At 36.9% G+C, this 16,634-nt stretch overlaps 1 protein-coding gene across 1 annotated transcript in view; it reads right to left on the bottom strand.

Moving 5' to 3' along the window:
- Positions 1-2,128: 2,128 nt before the first annotated feature.
- Positions 2,129-16,634, bottom strand: part of SEC63 (SEC63 homolog, protein translocation regulator) — a 67,814-nt gene continuing 53,308 nt past the window's right edge. Inside the window, exons 17-21 of the mRNA XM_067702425.1 lie at positions 14,913-15,071; positions 13,042-13,143; positions 7,848-7,946; positions 4,144-4,248; positions 2,129-3,205 (exon numbers count right to left, since the gene is read on the bottom strand). Coding sequence (XP_067558526.1) covers positions 3,062-3,205; positions 4,144-4,248; positions 7,848-7,946; positions 13,042-13,143; positions 14,913-15,071 — 609 coding nt within the window. The 3' untranslated portion in view covers positions 2,129-3,061. The remainder of the gene's footprint in view (positions 3,206-4,143; positions 4,249-7,847; positions 7,947-13,041; positions 13,144-14,912; positions 15,072-16,634) is intronic.

Genomic DNA, 16,634 nt, shown 5'->3' with positions numbered 1-16,634 from the left:
TAAAAAACTCCTCTGCCTACAGTGGAAAGACAAACTAAAAAAGGCATTCCAAACAATGGTCATTAGCCAATGCAAATGGATTAAAACAGACTGCCACAAATCTGCCTGCCCTAATACCTATGAGTCATTAAGAACACAAATTCTTTGATTTTTACAGCCCCAGTGTCCAATCACAGACCCAGCCACACTGAAACTCAGTAAATATGTGATGATGAACAACCCCTCAAAAAATATGCGAAGTGCTTGCTGAATTGCATTTGAAGTAACAATTGTTGCTAAAGACCACTCCAGTATCTGGTTTTGATTGGCTGAAGTGAATAACTGGATAAATATTATGGTCGAGAATTATATGCTCAGAGAACCTCATTACATTCCTCAACACCCTTGCTCCCTTTTTCCACATCAGTCCATTGGTGTCCACCCACTCTGTTTCCACCCGGGGCCTGAGCTTCCACCTCGCAGTGGAGCCCTGCAGCCAGACAGGCTCAGCATCCTTCTGCACCCCTCAGTGCAAGCTGGGACAAATACAGTAATGTTCTACACAGAAAACCTTATTCAATGTACTCAATTTAAAAAAAATGTTCACAAACTTTTTTTTTTAATTTTAAAGGACATGAACACCTGACTTCAAGATTGAGATACACACATGGGGCCTAAATCAAGTTTCATAACACAAAAATTTACAACTGAAAGACTTTCAATTGTGGTCTCCTCTGGACAAGTACCTTTTGTTTTAATAGGTACTTTACCAATTTAAAGAGAAAAATATTATACGATTTAAGTAGCTTAATTTCATAAATAACCAGTTTCACTTTGTATATGCACACTGAATGTTTTCATCTATATATTCATCTATTCTGTTGACAAAACGTCAGTGTTTCTTGATGGGAACAAAACTGAAACTGCACTCAGTGAAAGTTTCCATTTGATTAAATGCAAACCAGGGTAAATTAGTTATTAAATCTCAATAATAGAGAAAGAAAGAAGGGATGTAGAATTCAGAGACTTGCTGGAAAGATGAGAACTATAAAATGAGGCTCAGTTCTTTCACTATTGCAATATGGAAAGAGCTCATTAGAAGAAAATGTATTATTTGGTTAGGAAGTACACATATATCACACAAATGGCAAAGGAAAACAGGCTAGTAGGGTTTCCTAATGAGGTGATGCTGTTTTTTTAAGCACTGTGGTGAGTTACTGGGTTGTAAAACCATCCTCTAGCCTTAAAATCAGGAAGAAGCCAGTTTGAATAACTTACAAAGCCTCTTTAAGACAAAATAGCCACTAGAATAGAAATACTTCTCTTGAAAAGTATCTTTCAAGAAAACCAGGAGTGCGCATACTACACACTGTTTCATTTGCTCGCTTTCCTTGCCTTCATGCCGCCTGCGTTTTCTCTAACCTCTCCTTTCACTGGATGCTACAGGCTGGCTCACTTCCCTCCACCTCACTTAGGTGGCCAGCAGCTTCCCAGCAAAACCTGACTCGAAAATTAAACCCACCCTCTACTTATAAAATGAAACAAATCCTCAGTGGCGCTTCTGCTTCCCAAGGAAGGGTCTCACTAACACCTTTAAAAGAAAAATAGGTGATGGAGGTTCCAGTGAAAAAATTGCTTTGATCGTATTATAGGAAATATTACATCCTAAATTTAGAACCCAAAAACCCCCCCCATTCATGTTTTTGGTTAAGTTTCAAATTTTATTTCCAACTACTGCAGTAACAAAATACCAGTGGTAATTCTGCATGGAAAGTGACAACCTTCTAAGTAAAGAAGGTCACAAATTAGTATTCCAAGAGTACTTTGGTCTGTGGAGATTTTGATAGGAGAGGATTATTACAATCAGTCCTATAATAGAGACATGCTTCCTCCGTATCTAGTAATACCTCAATAACTCAGCATGTACACATTTCTGCTCTTTATACGCACTCCCTTCCAGGTTGTACTGTGTGAGAGTGTGAGGGGAAAATTCTTCCCAATCATGGGTTTTTCTATAGTATACAGAAATAGCAATCACATCAGCAGTCATGTATATTATTATTAAATTTTTAGTTGAAAAATAAAAGAATGAGTTATCCTATCATATCCCTTTCTGGGAGTAAAAAGACACACCATTACAAACGTAAAATGAATCAAACTTCTATTTTATTGACAGGAGTCCAAAATGAATACAAAAAAATGCCTCGTTTGCATGTTATATTTTTCCTTAAAAGGCTTCTGATAGAGTCAGGTAGATTAAAAGCTAAGAATGTATTTCAGCTTTTATAATGAACCTTTTAAAAAAGGTTTAATAACATAAGTCACCAATATCAGAGAACATATGGTCCCACAATCATTTTTAGATCTACAGCTTATAAAAAGAATTAGATCCTGTATTGATCTGCTAAAATAGAGGCTTAAAAATGTTTTAAGCCATTAAAAGCCATTTTTATAATCTGATAACTCTGGGCAATTAAAAGAAGGAAAATCCCCAAATGTAGCCCTCTATATTATGTGGAATGTGACAGAATGCCAACTTACGACCAAGATAGGCAAAAATAAAATGTTTAAAGCTATGAATGGAGCTGTTATAAATACTCTTGTATCACTGCAAAATGTCAATAAGTGAATAGAGCTTACCAAGAGATTAAAACTTGAGCAGATGTTACTTAAAACATTTGTGGTGTTTACCATACTTTAACGTTTGTTAAAACTAAAGCTAAACAAAGAAAAGTCGCTCATTTATAGACTGTTTTTCATGTACCTTTACTTTCACTGGGACCATAAATGATCAGATAATACATAGCCCACACTTCTGGACAGTTATAACAAAGGGTTTATTATCATTTGCAGATGAAATAAATGCACCATCCCATACTTGAAAGGCTTTCACAAGCCTTAAGCATTTTTCAGACTGTACCAAGGCACCACCACTGCCTAGATATATTATGCACCCATTTCTACTAAAGAACTAACACCTCCTTCAACATCAGTTCTGCACTGTTTCTGGTTTATTACACACTTCCAAAACAGCAAAAATTTGCAAATATGTGCAAATACTGTGGTCCATTCATAGTACTGCTTAGTCATCATCTTCCTCCTCTTCTTCCTCTTCCTCAAAGCTATCTTCAAAGCCCTCGCTGTCCTCCTGGTCTTCATCCCCCTCTACTGCTGTATCCCACTGTGGGTGATTTTCTGGCACAGGCTTAGCCTCATGAACTTCCAACTATAAAAAAGAATTAAATGTAGACTTCAGAAACTTGGGGAGGAATAATGGGAGAAATACCTGGTAAAGAAAAGGTTTCTTTGACTGCAGCAATTATAAAGAAATAGATTTTATGCTTTTAACTCTAAATTTCACATACTTAGAACAGATATTCATCCCAGAAATAAAAAGGTGAATCTACTAACACGTAAGTATAGTTAAATTTCTAATGTAGTTTGATTTTAGGAGCTTATACTATTTATCCTGTGGCATGAAAGATGAATAATTGTGATTCTTGAGTGAGAACACTGAGTAATGTCTTAATAAGTCTTCTGCTGATGAAGAAAAACTCAAGTGTGACTTCCAAAGAGGTATTTGCAGCCTCCAGACTCATGAAGTAACATTCTACAGCCAATGGAAAGAAATACAGTATTCTCGTGGGGGAAAAAAAGGTATGTCTTTGCTGGCTCCCTTCTCTTAGGTCTCCAGTATACAGTGCAACAATATTTCTTCAGCACAATCTCTCTAACACAATAGCATGCCTCTTATAAAAAGCTCTGATGGGAGTGTGCTTCAAATGATACACAAATGTATACTCTAAAATGATCAAAAACAAATTAGTTTTGGAAATCAATAAACACTACAATGGAATCTGTGGGAAAACACATGTGCTTTTTAAAGAAAACAGAACCCATTTGGTGAGGCCCTGTAAAGTTACAGCATATTACAGCACATTAAAATGTATCACGTAAGTTATACTCAAGGTTCTAAATCATTACACTCTGTTAATACAACTTAAGTTTATTATTGAAAGAGTAGTCCATCAAGTATATTACCTAAAAGTATGAGATGACCTCTTTTTCTATTATTCTACATTTCAAAACTAGAAAACCTTCCCCAGTATATTAAGCACTTATTCAAATAGACAACCATATGCAATGCATAGTCATTATTCTTACCTTCAATGGTTTAATCTGATCCAAACCCATATAGGAGTCTGATCTTAGAAACACTGTATATTGATAATTTCCAGGCTTTCCTGGTGCAGGAAACTTCAGTTCTACCTAGAATATAAAATCAGCACTTAAAATCTATATTTTGAGGAGTGGAAGAAACAACAGCTCACTCCTAAAATATTTAGACCAGAGTATTTAATAGCTAGGGTTTACTCAGATGACACAGGAGGTCCTAATAAATGTTACAAAAGTTCTAACAACAACAAATACACACATATATGACGTTTATGTCATATATATACTATACAAAAACAAAACGAGGCAGAATTGATGGGGTTAATTTCTATCTCCACAATTCAAGAAAGCATATTTAAAGCAACCAAGTTCTATGTTGACCATCACATCTTGACAACTTGAAGAAATTAAGTTGGGTATAAAAGTAAAATAAATGAAATGGACTAAAATAGACTTCACCAGAGACGAAAGAGTTCTTGCCAAATTTTCTTATTTCTACGACAAATGCTGTGAGATAATAGAAAATATATACATTGGTCTCTGCCCTCAGTTCCAGGTAAAGAGCTCCTCAAACCCCTGTAATTTCCTAAGTGATAAGAGCACAAGGAGCATCTTTTGTTCTAATATTTGGTCTTTGACTCTGGTTCCTGACACTGAGCTTATAAATCCCTTGGAATTTCCTGGATAAGAATGAGTTCTCTTCTAATGAGGTGGCTCTTGGTGGGCTCCTAGATGAGGACTGGTCACCAGAAAGCCCAAACCATGATGAGAGGCTTAGAACTTTTAGTCCCACGCCCCCAGTCTCCAGAGAAGGGCTGGAAACTGAATTAATGATCAATTATGCCTTTGTGATAAAGCCTCCATAAAAATCCCTGAAGTAGGGGTTCTGGAAGCTTCCGAGTTGGTGAACATGTGCAGGTGCTGGGAGAGTGGATTGCTCAGAAAGAGCACGGAAGCTCCATGCCCCTTCCCACATACCCTGCCCTAGGTATTTCTTCCATCTGGATATTCATCTATATCCTTTATCATATTATTTTCATAATAAACTGGTAAATATGTTTCCCTGAATTCTGTGAGCCATTCTAGCAAATTACTGAACCCAAGGAGGGGGATAATGGGAACCACGATTTACAGCCAGTTGGTCAGAAGTATAGGTGACAACCTGGCACTTGTGACTAGCATCTAAAGATGGAGAGCAGGGGAACAGCAGTCTTGTGGGACTGAACCCTTAACCTGAGGTAGATATCCAGGTAGACAGTGTCAGCACTGAGTTAAACCACAGGACACTCAGCTGGTGTCACAGCGAATTGCTTGGTGTGGGGAAAAGCCCACAAACTGGTATCAGAAGTGTTTAGAGTGTGGCAGTAGTGTTAGAGTAAAGGAGAAACACATGGGAGAAGTACGTTTTTTTCTTTACAGATGTCCAATGCCTTACAAGGTCAAAAAGATACGTTATTTCCTATCATATACTAATGAACTTCAAATACAAACATTTACGAACTCTTAGAAGTTTCTACTCCACTTGGACAAAGGAAGAATACATTTTTATGATGACATTTAGATGTTCTGGTAATCTGCCTCCACTTTCCAAAATCCAGATTTTGTTGGCAAGATTATATATTAAAATTTGCCATTAAAACAAACAAGCTAGGGCTTCCTTGGTGGCGCAGTGGTTAAGAATCCGCCTGCCAATGCAGGGGACACGGGTTCAAACCCTGGTCCGGGAAGATCCTACATGCTGCGGAGCAACTAAGCCCGTGCGCCAGAACTACTGAGCCTGCGCTCTAGAGCCCGCAAGCCACAACTACTGAGCCCGCATGCCACAACTACTGAAGCCCGTGTGCCTAGAGCCCATGCTCCGCAACAAGAGAAGCCATTACAATGAGAAGCCCGTGACCACAACGGAGAGTAGCTCCCGTTCACCGCAACTAAAGAAAGCCCGCGCCCAGCAACGAAGACCCAACACAGCCAAAAATAAATAAATAAAATAAATAAATTTATAAAAAAAACAAACAAGCTAGAAAACATCATGGGAGAATTTTTTTTTTAATTAATCTCAAAGTTTGGCCCCTCTAACTGTAACATCAAACCTACAAATCATAAAAGAAAAAAACTACTAAATCATACCATCAAACACCCAAATAAACCAATGGATAAACAAATGAGTAAATATTTCTATTTTTGCTTGATAAAAACAGCCACAATAGTACAACAAACTGGTGAGAAATATCTGCAACACACATCACAAAGGGCTGATTTCATAATATTTAAACAAAAATAAAGTCCCAAAACCAATTTAAAAGACCAATATAACCCAACAAAAATGAACGACGGTCACAAACAGACACACAAAGAAATATGATTCAAACACACTGAAAGATGTACAGTTTCCCTCTTAAGAGAAATATAAAATTAAACTACACTGAATACAGCCAGCATAGTAAAAATTGATTCAGGCAAGAATCATCAACATATGCTAAAATGAGTGGGTTAAAGACTGTTGGAGAACAGGGTATTCACATAGTGTCCAAGTATCACCCCACAGATTGGAGGAAGACACACTTTTTACAACAGAGAAAAGACTTAACTAAATGATCAACCATCATATATCACCAATATCAGGCAAACTAATATAATGTGCCCCTGATGTGATGCACTAAGAAGGTTATTACATCACCTACGCAGTATTTTTGCCAAAAATATTTGAGAAGAATATAAGCGTGAGTAACCAATAAGACAAATTCAGATTAAGGGATATTCTATAAAATACCTTGCCTGGACTCTTCAAAAATATCAATGGCTGGGACTTCCCTGGTGGCGCAGTGGTTGGGAGTCTGCCTGCCAATGCAGGGGACACGGGTTCGAGCCCTGGTCCGGGAAGATCCCACATGCCGCGGAGCAGCTGGGCCTGTGAGCCATGGCCGCTGAGCCTGTGCGTCCGGAGCCTGTGCTCCGCAACGGGAGAGGCCGCAACAGTGAGAGGCCCACATACCGCACACACACACAAAAAATGTTAAAATTACTCTCAAAAATACCCTTAAGTTGGTACCAACTCTAAGTGTCAAATAAACAAGAAACTACTTCATACATGCACTACTTGGTTAGAAAGGTGGGAAAAAACTTTTTGGATTAAAAATCATCATCATAGATCTTGAAATTCAAAGCCTTGCTCTTGTCCACCAAGTCTGGGTAGACAGAACTTCTTCCTAGAAAAATAACATAAAAAATCAAGAAGAAAAACAAGAAAATCCAAGGGCAAAATATGTTCATCACAAAGCTATATTACTGATGTCACTGACAGCGGACAAAGCAATGTAACAAAAAATTCCACTCTAAAAAACGAATCACCAGTTCTTATATTTGTTTTTTAAGACAAAAGGTATATATCTGAGCACTAACCCAAAGAGGATAAAAATAATAAATTTTTGTAAAACATAATTAAATTCTGGAGATAAGGTAAGGCATGTGTTCTTAGATAGTAACAGTGAAAACTCCCCAAAATAAGTTGAGAACAAGGTTTTAGAAGACTACCAAGTTGTAGTTCAGTACTTTATAAATTTCCAATGAGCTCCCTCCAAAATATGTCAGAGAATAGTTATAAAATGTGTCTTAAATAAAATGTAATAAGCCAAATATGATAAACTGATTTCTACACTGTTTTCTATATTTAAATAATGTTGTTGGATAATTACCTCTTCCATATCTTTTAGTGTGCACACATGATATGGCATAGATATTAATGTCTGTTCCTTCCTATCTGCGATATAAAGCCACCACCATTCTTGTTTTTCCTGCAAAGAAAAATAAATATAAATAACCAAAAAGAGTTAGAGAAATACAATTTTGCCTTGTCTCATTTTAGCAGTATGGTTATCCCTTGGTACCTGAGGGGGACTGGTTCCAGACACGCCCCCCCACACCCACAATGTGGACACCAAAATCCATGAATGCTCACAGCCTTTATATAAACTGGTGTCGTATTTGCATATGATTTGTTTCATCTCTAGATTACTTACAATATCTAATACAACGTAAATGCTATGCCAGTACCCAGCAAATTCAAGTTTTGCCTTTTGGAACTTTCTGGAATGTACCCCCCTAACATTTTCAATCCATAGTTGGTCAAATTCATGGATGCAAAACCCACAGATGCAGAGGGCCAACTGTATTTTCCTTGTTTTATTCGTTGCTGTATCCCCAGCACAGACTCAGTGCCTGGTACAAAATAGATGTCAATAAATATTTACTGAATGAATAAATTGTTCTTAACCATTTGTAGATCTGCTCTCCACAACACTTTTGTATGTAATTTTGGTATTTTAAATGGCCCCTTAAACGCTATTGATGAACCTCTGTATTAAAAACCTGATTAATTGTAAATGACAAAAGATATGCTAAAAAAGAAAACAGTATGAACTATTACAATATCATTTAGCAAATAATCTTAGTAATGTTACCTAGTAATAAGCAAAAGCCAGAAAGTAGGAATGGAACGGACTTACAACAATATCAGAAATTAATATATTAAAACACATTACTCATAAGAGAGCATCTCAGATTCTAAGAGCCTGTTTATACCTTTTACTGCACATGATTTTAATAAGCTCAGCATTTTTAGTTGTACTTCATAAAAGATTAGGACCAGAAAAAGAGCTGGGGAAAAAAATTGCCACCAGAATGCACAATGGTAGCAGAGAGCACTGACAGGAGACAAAAATCTATTAAAACAAAAATTAGAAGACTAGTCTGGAAGTACAAAACTTCAGTGTGCCCAGCAACTATCACTGTATTACAGCACAGGTCAGTAACTAAACAGTCATCTTCTTCGCATCCACTGTTTAAGAACTGGATAGAGACAATATCTTTCTAAAATGGCTTTAAAAAAAAAAAAGTTTTGTAGCTAAAAATAAACTCTAGGATATTCCAAATAATCAACCAAAAAAACAATAGACTATTCTAAAGTCTCAATTATCCAAAAGAAGGTTAAAAAAAATAACTTTTACTGAAAATAGTTTCGTAGGAAAAATGTTTGTTTCTAAGCCAAAAACACTTGCACTTTCTATTGCATTTCAATCCTAAGATATTAAAATTTGTTTTATTATCTTTCTAATAATGCTACACTAAGTTCAGCTAAAAGTTTTTGTTTAAATGCCTTAAACTACAAGGCACTGCAACATTAATAAGCAGAATAACAGATCACAAGTGCATGATTAACCCAACTTCTGCTCAACCCAAGGGTTAAGACTACCACAACAGGTATATGAGTATATATATGTTCGTCTATGAGTGTTTTGCACACACAAAATGGGTAAAACATAACAGACTCAAAATAGAGTTCAGTTGTACCTCACAGGAGATTGGTTCCAGGACCACGCCACCTCCAGGATACCAAAATTCATAGATGCTAAAGTCTCTTACATAAAGTGTCATGGTACAGTTGGCCCTCTGTATTTGCAGATGCAGAACCCACAGACACCGAGGGCCAACTGTATAAACATCTAGCCTTTGTGAGCCAAAGAGTCTCTGCTGCAACTACTCAACTCTGCCACTGTATTGCAAAAGGAATGAGTGTGACTCTGTTCCAATAAAACTTCATTTACAAAACAGGCCAGGAGGCAGATTTGTCTGTAGACAGTAGTTTGCCAATGCCTGTTTTAAAGCCATCCAGACCTGATTATTTCACTTCTCTAAACCTCACTTTTTTCTCTGTTAAGTAATGAATGCCTACCTCACACTGTGTTGTGAAGATAAACCGAGATAATACAAATAAAATATCTGTTAAACTGCCTAGGACACAGAGCACAATAAAATTACAGTTACATTTATATAGCCACTATGGAAAACAGTATGGAGGATCCTCAAAAAATTAAAAATACAACTACCATATGATTCAGCAATTTCACTTCTGGCAATTTACCCCAAGAAAACAAAGTTGCTAATTTGAAAGGGTATGTACACAGCAATTCACCTCATCATTATTTACAGTAGTCAAGATATGGTAGCAACTGAAGTATCCATTGATGGATGAATGGACAAAGAAGATGTGGTACATATATACAATGGAATATTACTTAGCCATAAAAAAAGAATCGAAATCTTGACATTTGAAACAATGTGGATGGACCTAGAGGATATCATGTTAAGTGAAGTGAGAGAAAGACAAATACCATATGATCTCACTAATTTGTAGAATCTAAAAAACAAAACAAAATGAAAACAGACTCACAGATATAGAGAACAAACCGGTAGTTGCCAGAGGGGTGGGGGTAGCGGGAGAAATAAGTGAAGGAGATTAAGAAGTACAAACCTCTAGTTATAAAATAAATAAGCCATGGGGATGTAATATACAGCATAAGGAATATGATCAATAATATTGGAATAACTCTGTATGGGAACAGATGGTTACTAGACTTATTGTGGTGACCATTTCATAATGAATGCAAATGTCAACTCACTATATGGTATACCTGAAACTAATGTGATGTTGTATTTCAACTATATATCAATAATAATTTTTAAAGTTATGATTATTAATGAAATGAGGTAAACATCTCTACTATTTAAGTGGTCTGACATTTCATTATCAGAAATATCATTACCAGAACATGTATTGATATGAGAAGCAGAGGGGTATATTCAAAATGTGCATTTATTCTTCATCTCTACTTAGAGAATGCCTCCCACCCTCCACCCCCCACGCACGCTATTTGATTAAAATGAGATTCACTCAAGAATACTATTTATTAAGAAGCTAGTGACTATCTGGGACTTCCCTGGTGGCACAGTGGTTAAGAATCCACCTGCCAGTGCAGGGGACACAGGTTTGAGCCCTGGTCTGGGAAAATCCCACATGCGGTGGAGCAACTAAGACCATGCGCACAACTACTGAGCCTGCGCTCTAGAGCCTGCGACCCACAACTACTGAGGCCCACGTGTCTAAAGCTCGTTCTCCGCATCAAGGGAAGTCACAGCAATGAGAAGCCCAACTCAACAGAGAGTAGTCCCTGCTCGCCGCAACTAGAGAAAGCCCGGGTACAGCAACAAAGACCCAATGCAGCCTAAATAAATAAATAAAGAAAATTAAAAAAAAAAAAGAGCAGATTTGTTGTGTAAAAAAAAAAAAAGAAGCTAGTGACTATCAATCTATGGCACTGCACCTACGCTCTCTTGATGCACATGGTGAAAGTGGAAAAGATGTTCTACCATGAGTTATTTGCACTTTAAACAAAACTGTTTCTGTTGTGTGAGATTCCCAACCATTCTTAACTTATTAAACATATGAGCTGCAATTAACATGTAAGTCAATTATTAACATAAAACTTTAAGTAATTTAAGTGGGTAGTATGGTGGTTAGGTAGGTACATGGGAAGGTAGACAGGTAGATGTTAGGAAAATCCTAAATAAAGTTTATCTGATAAATGACACTTTGAGATATTTACCATGTAGATGAAATTACAAGAAGGCATTTTCACTGCTAAAATGTTCTAAGGGAGTAAATGAATGCTTTGCTTATTAACTAAGCACGGTCTAAAATGAAGCTGTCTATTATAAGGGTACAAATTATGCAGCTTACAGCATCCCATGGTACCTTTTTTTTTTTGCGGTACGCAGGCCTCTCACTGTTGTGGCCTCTCCCGTTGCGGAGCACAGGCTCCGGACGCGCAGGCTCAGCGGCCATGGCTCACAGGCCCAGCTGCTCCGCGGCATGTGGGATCTTCCCAGACCGGGGCACGAACCCATGTCCCCAGCATCGGCAGGCAGACTCTCAACCACTGCGCCACCAGGGAAGCCCCCATGGTACTTTTAAAACCAATCAATGAGTGGAATTTATTCGCTTGATTTCAGGAGCTTTGGTGTTGGCAGACTACACTGCAATGGGCAAAATGCCCCTAACAGATGGGCTATAGCTCAGGACATGCCAGAAGATCAGTGCACACAGTAAGATGGAATCCTGGGCTGACTTCTCTCCAAGTCAAAACAAAAGTCTGTGCAGAGCCACTCATTTATTATTAGGAGAGCCAAATCACTTAGGAATTTGCCTTCAGCAGCCCCCAACAACTAGAGATTGATGTTCTAGAGCAGAAAGCAGATTTATACATGAAATCACCTGCCAAACATGAGTGGTAAGCACAAGGTTCTGTGGCAAAGCTGCAAGGCAGTCTACAGAACAGCTTCGCTAAACTAAGAGGCAACGAGTCCTTGATCTCTAGCCACAGACAAAATCATCCACAAATGCAATACATCAAGCAGATCCCAAATTCATCTGAAAGACAAACAACATAGCGTATCAAAGAGATCAAAAGTTGAACAGGCCACAGTCACGACATAAACAAGCACAAGGGAACAAACAGCACTGCCATGATCTGTGCTGAGCTTGGGGCTCGGCTCCTACTGAACTTAGTGGGTCCCTCAGCCATGGGCTTGCCTCTTCCCATGGACCAGGGCAATTATCGGAGCAAGTCTAGTGGCTACAGGTGGCCAGCAGAGAACCCTCAGAGAAAAACCATGGGGAAAATTTAAGAACATTTTCATCCTATTTAAAACATGACAGAATTGTGAGATTCATAACAGCCATACAGTCATAGGCAAAATATGCATTTGTCCAACTAGGACTGCCTGAACTGCTAATGAAAAATCATCATTAAGCACAACTCTCAGTAATCTGGGTGCAGAAAAGACAGAAGTACTTAAAAAGTTAACAACCCTCCTTTTAAACAACACATTCACTAAAAATGATTTACGTTGAAATATAGCCTTCAAAAATGTGGTCTATCAAGAATAGACCACATTCAGCACATTTGAGCCAATACACACCACAGAGAGATAAAAAGCAAATAAGAAATATCTGCAGAGAATAAGGAAAACACTAGGCTGTGTATAACTCACCTCAGGAAAGTAAAGACTATAAACAGGATGTGTTATCTTCGATTTGGTTTCCAGCAGAGCTCGCTCCTTTCGCTGTATACTTTGTTGTAATTCTTGCCACTCCTGTAAAGTGAAAATTAAATCTTTGAAATCAAGCATGTTTTCAATCATTTTGAGGGGTGTCCGTCTTCTTCCCGATGTTATTCCTGACAATGCTAACTACTACTGAGTTCAGACCCACAAATCTGATCATTTCCCTGCCCCAGACTTACAATGCTTCTTTTCATAAATCAACTCTAACCCGTCTAGTATGAACTACACAGCCAATCATGACCTGATCTGGACCTGTCTCTCCAGTCTCCTGTCACTGTTTTCCTCCCTGCACTTTTTCTTCTAGTCATTTCCAACCGCCTAGGCTTCTCTGACCTCACCAGCTATTTCACTCCTCCTAAACCCTGTTTAGATTTTTGTTTTCTTTTTTCTCTACCTGTTAAATTCCTACTCATTATTCTTTCAGGAGCAGCTAAAGTCTAAAGTATGAGTTCCTGAGTCCCACAGATCGTCCTCTACCCCAGAGCTGAGCTGATCACTCCTTCCTTTGTGGCATCACTGCCCCTTGCAAAACGTGCATAGTCTCTTTGGTACTATAATGCTTACTTACAAGTCTGCCTTCTCCATCAGGCTACTATCATTCAAGGGCAGAAACTATTGCACATTTGGCTTTGCATTCCTATCATCTAACACAGTGCTTGCAGTGTGACAGATAATGAGTAATTATTTGTTATTTGTATAATTATTTGTCAATTGAATGAACGTATTTTTTGGTCATCTGAAGAAACTAGTTTATCAAAACCCTACTAACCTAGTCACCTCTACTAACCCTAATACAGTCAGAAAGAAATATGTCAACTCTTTCTCAAAACAAGGGTGGGGGAATAATTTCTTTGATAGGTTTTAATTTCCTGGCAATCAACTTAATTATCAAAGTACAAAAACACTCAAGGGCCAGCAACTGCTAAAAACAGTCATCCTTATTTTTCTCCCACCATTCCCAAGGGCAAGTACATTATTTCTGTATACCTTTATCCTTTGCCCTTTTACTTTTTCCTTTTTTTGGCCTCTGCTTTTGCTTCAGAGGCTGTTCAGGGAATCTCTTTTAAATTCCTAAACCATAAGGGTTACTTTTGATCAATGGTCCAGTCAAGAACACCACAAACATAAAGAAAATGGCTGATCAGGTTACAGTTAATTTACAGTTAGCCTCTAAGGACCATTATTTGTCCACCAAATATTCTTTTCTACAGCTTTCTCATAAATCATGTGCAACTTAATGCCATGCCACGAGATTTTTTTCTATTCCCTTTACCCTCACAATCTTAATTCCTTAGTGACAGCCCTTTCCTTAATGTCTTATATACCTCTTGAAACGAGGTGGCATTCCGTAAATGTTAGCTTTTACCTTAACCAACTTCTTGGCGTTACAGCCCACAGTAATGTTTCTTCACCCTAAACATTTCCTGGAACTTTTGAGATCCTCTTCCAAGTAACTGCTACCTATTTCATAATCCACCTTTCCTTACTCATATTTCCAGATAACACAGAAAATTGCCTTAAGAGAACAAACTGACTTTACCTCAGACCCAGGTCCTATCCCATCTAACAATTTAAGATTTAAGAAAATTAGGATTTCCAATCTTGTTAGAAATAATTTTTCTTTATAATTACAACTACCATCCCTCAAAAACATTCTGTAAAAGTAATATAAGATTATAAAATATACTGGTATTGCTTAAGACAAGCAAAAAAAGTAAGCAAGCAAAGGAAAAACAACAACAGAAACCAAAACTATCACCAGAGGTATAATTCCAATTATTTAAACTTATAAGTCTTACTGCTTCATCATCCTTGTTTTGTTTTTCATCTTGCTCTCTATCAGAGTCTCTGTCACTACCATCATCTTTTTCACTTTGAGAGTCTCTATTGGTTTCTTCTTCCTCAGAGTCACTGCCTTTGTCAGAAACTTCTTCTTCATCTTCCTTTACTGCAGCTTCCTAAAAGGAAAAAGCAACCACAAAAGCTCTGAATATCTCAATGAATATACCATTCTGAGTCCCTGAAACTAATTTACTGTCATTATAATTAAACTGGCTCAAGATTACAATTTCACTATTCGTGCAGAATTTTAGAGAACTATAAACATTTTTATGTATAAATATGTGGGAGTCAGACTGAAGACTTTTAACATTTGGCTTATCTGTCTTTTTATCAGTTATTTTATTCAGTCTTCATAGTTTGTAAAACAAAAATATTTTATTTCTATTCACAAAATATACTACCACAATGGCTAAGATGGCTCATCTTTCACAAACACCAATTATACAATATATTTTATTTGAGGAGAAATGAGAAGTTTATAGTACTGCTTTGGGAATTTAATACCATCTTCAATAAGGAGTATAATGCAGTAAGGAAAGTCACTGTCCCAGACAAAATCCATTTCAAGAAGCAAGAAAAAGAATAGCAAATTAAATGCAAAGAAAGTAGTAGTGAATAATACAGATCAGAAATCAATTAAAGAGAAAGCAGATATGCAAAAGGGAAACCCAAACAAAACCAAACATTGGTTCTTTAAAAAGATTAATAAAATTGATAAATTAGGCAAGACTGATGAAAGAAAAAAAGAGACAATACACATTACCAATATTAGGAATAAAAGAGACATAACTACAGATCCAAAAGACATTAAAAATAAGGATATTATCAAATTTGTCAATAAATTTGACAACTTAGAGGAAATGGACAAAGTCCTTGAAAAAAACAATTTACTAAAACTGATATAAGAAAAGAAGTGGAATATGTTAAATAAATGGACTCTACAATTAAATCCTTTTTCAAACTCCAAGCCCATATGGCTTCTCTAGGTAATTCTTCCAAATAAGAAACAACCCAATCTTATACACCCTTCCAGGAAAAAGAAAGAGAGAATAATCCCTAACTTGTTTAATGAGGCCAGCATAAACGTGATCCAAAACCTCACAAGAATATTACAAGAAAGAAGAATGACAAACCAATATTCTCTCATAAAAACAGATGCAGGAATCCTAAACAAAATATTACTAAATCCAGATAAATATTTAAAAAATACTGTGTTATGAGCAAATGAGATTTGTTCCAGGAATACAAGGACAGTTTAAATTTTTTTAATTCATCAGTATAATTAGTCACATTAACAGAAAGGAGAAAAATCATACAATCATCTCATGATAAAAAACCAAACTGGGAACAGAGGGATCACCTCCTTAACCTGATAGAGAATATCTATAAAAACCCTATACCTAACTATACTTAGTGGTGAAATAATGTTTGCTTTCTCCATGAGATCAACAATAAGAAAAGGGTGACTGCCATCTTCACTTCTACTTCTAATCAACATTACATTGAAAGTTCTAGCCAGTACAGTAAAGCAGAAAGGAAGAAACCACATAAAGATTAAAGTAAAGCTGTCTTTATTCCCAGATGGCATGATTGTGTATGTAGAAAATCTTTTTCTTTAAATATCTACAAATAGTTAGAATTACTGTCAATTCATCAAGAATCCTTGATATAAGGTAATA

The sequence above is a fragment of the Pseudorca crassidens genome, chromosome 13 (genome assembly GCF_039906515.1).
Source record: "Pseudorca crassidens isolate mPseCra1 chromosome 13, mPseCra1.hap1, whole genome shotgun sequence".
NCBI classification, from domain to species: Eukaryota; Metazoa; Chordata; class Mammalia; order Artiodactyla; family Delphinidae; genus Pseudorca; species Pseudorca crassidens.
Note: the sequence above shows the minus strand (reverse complement) of the source record. Positions and strands in the feature narration are given on the sequence as shown.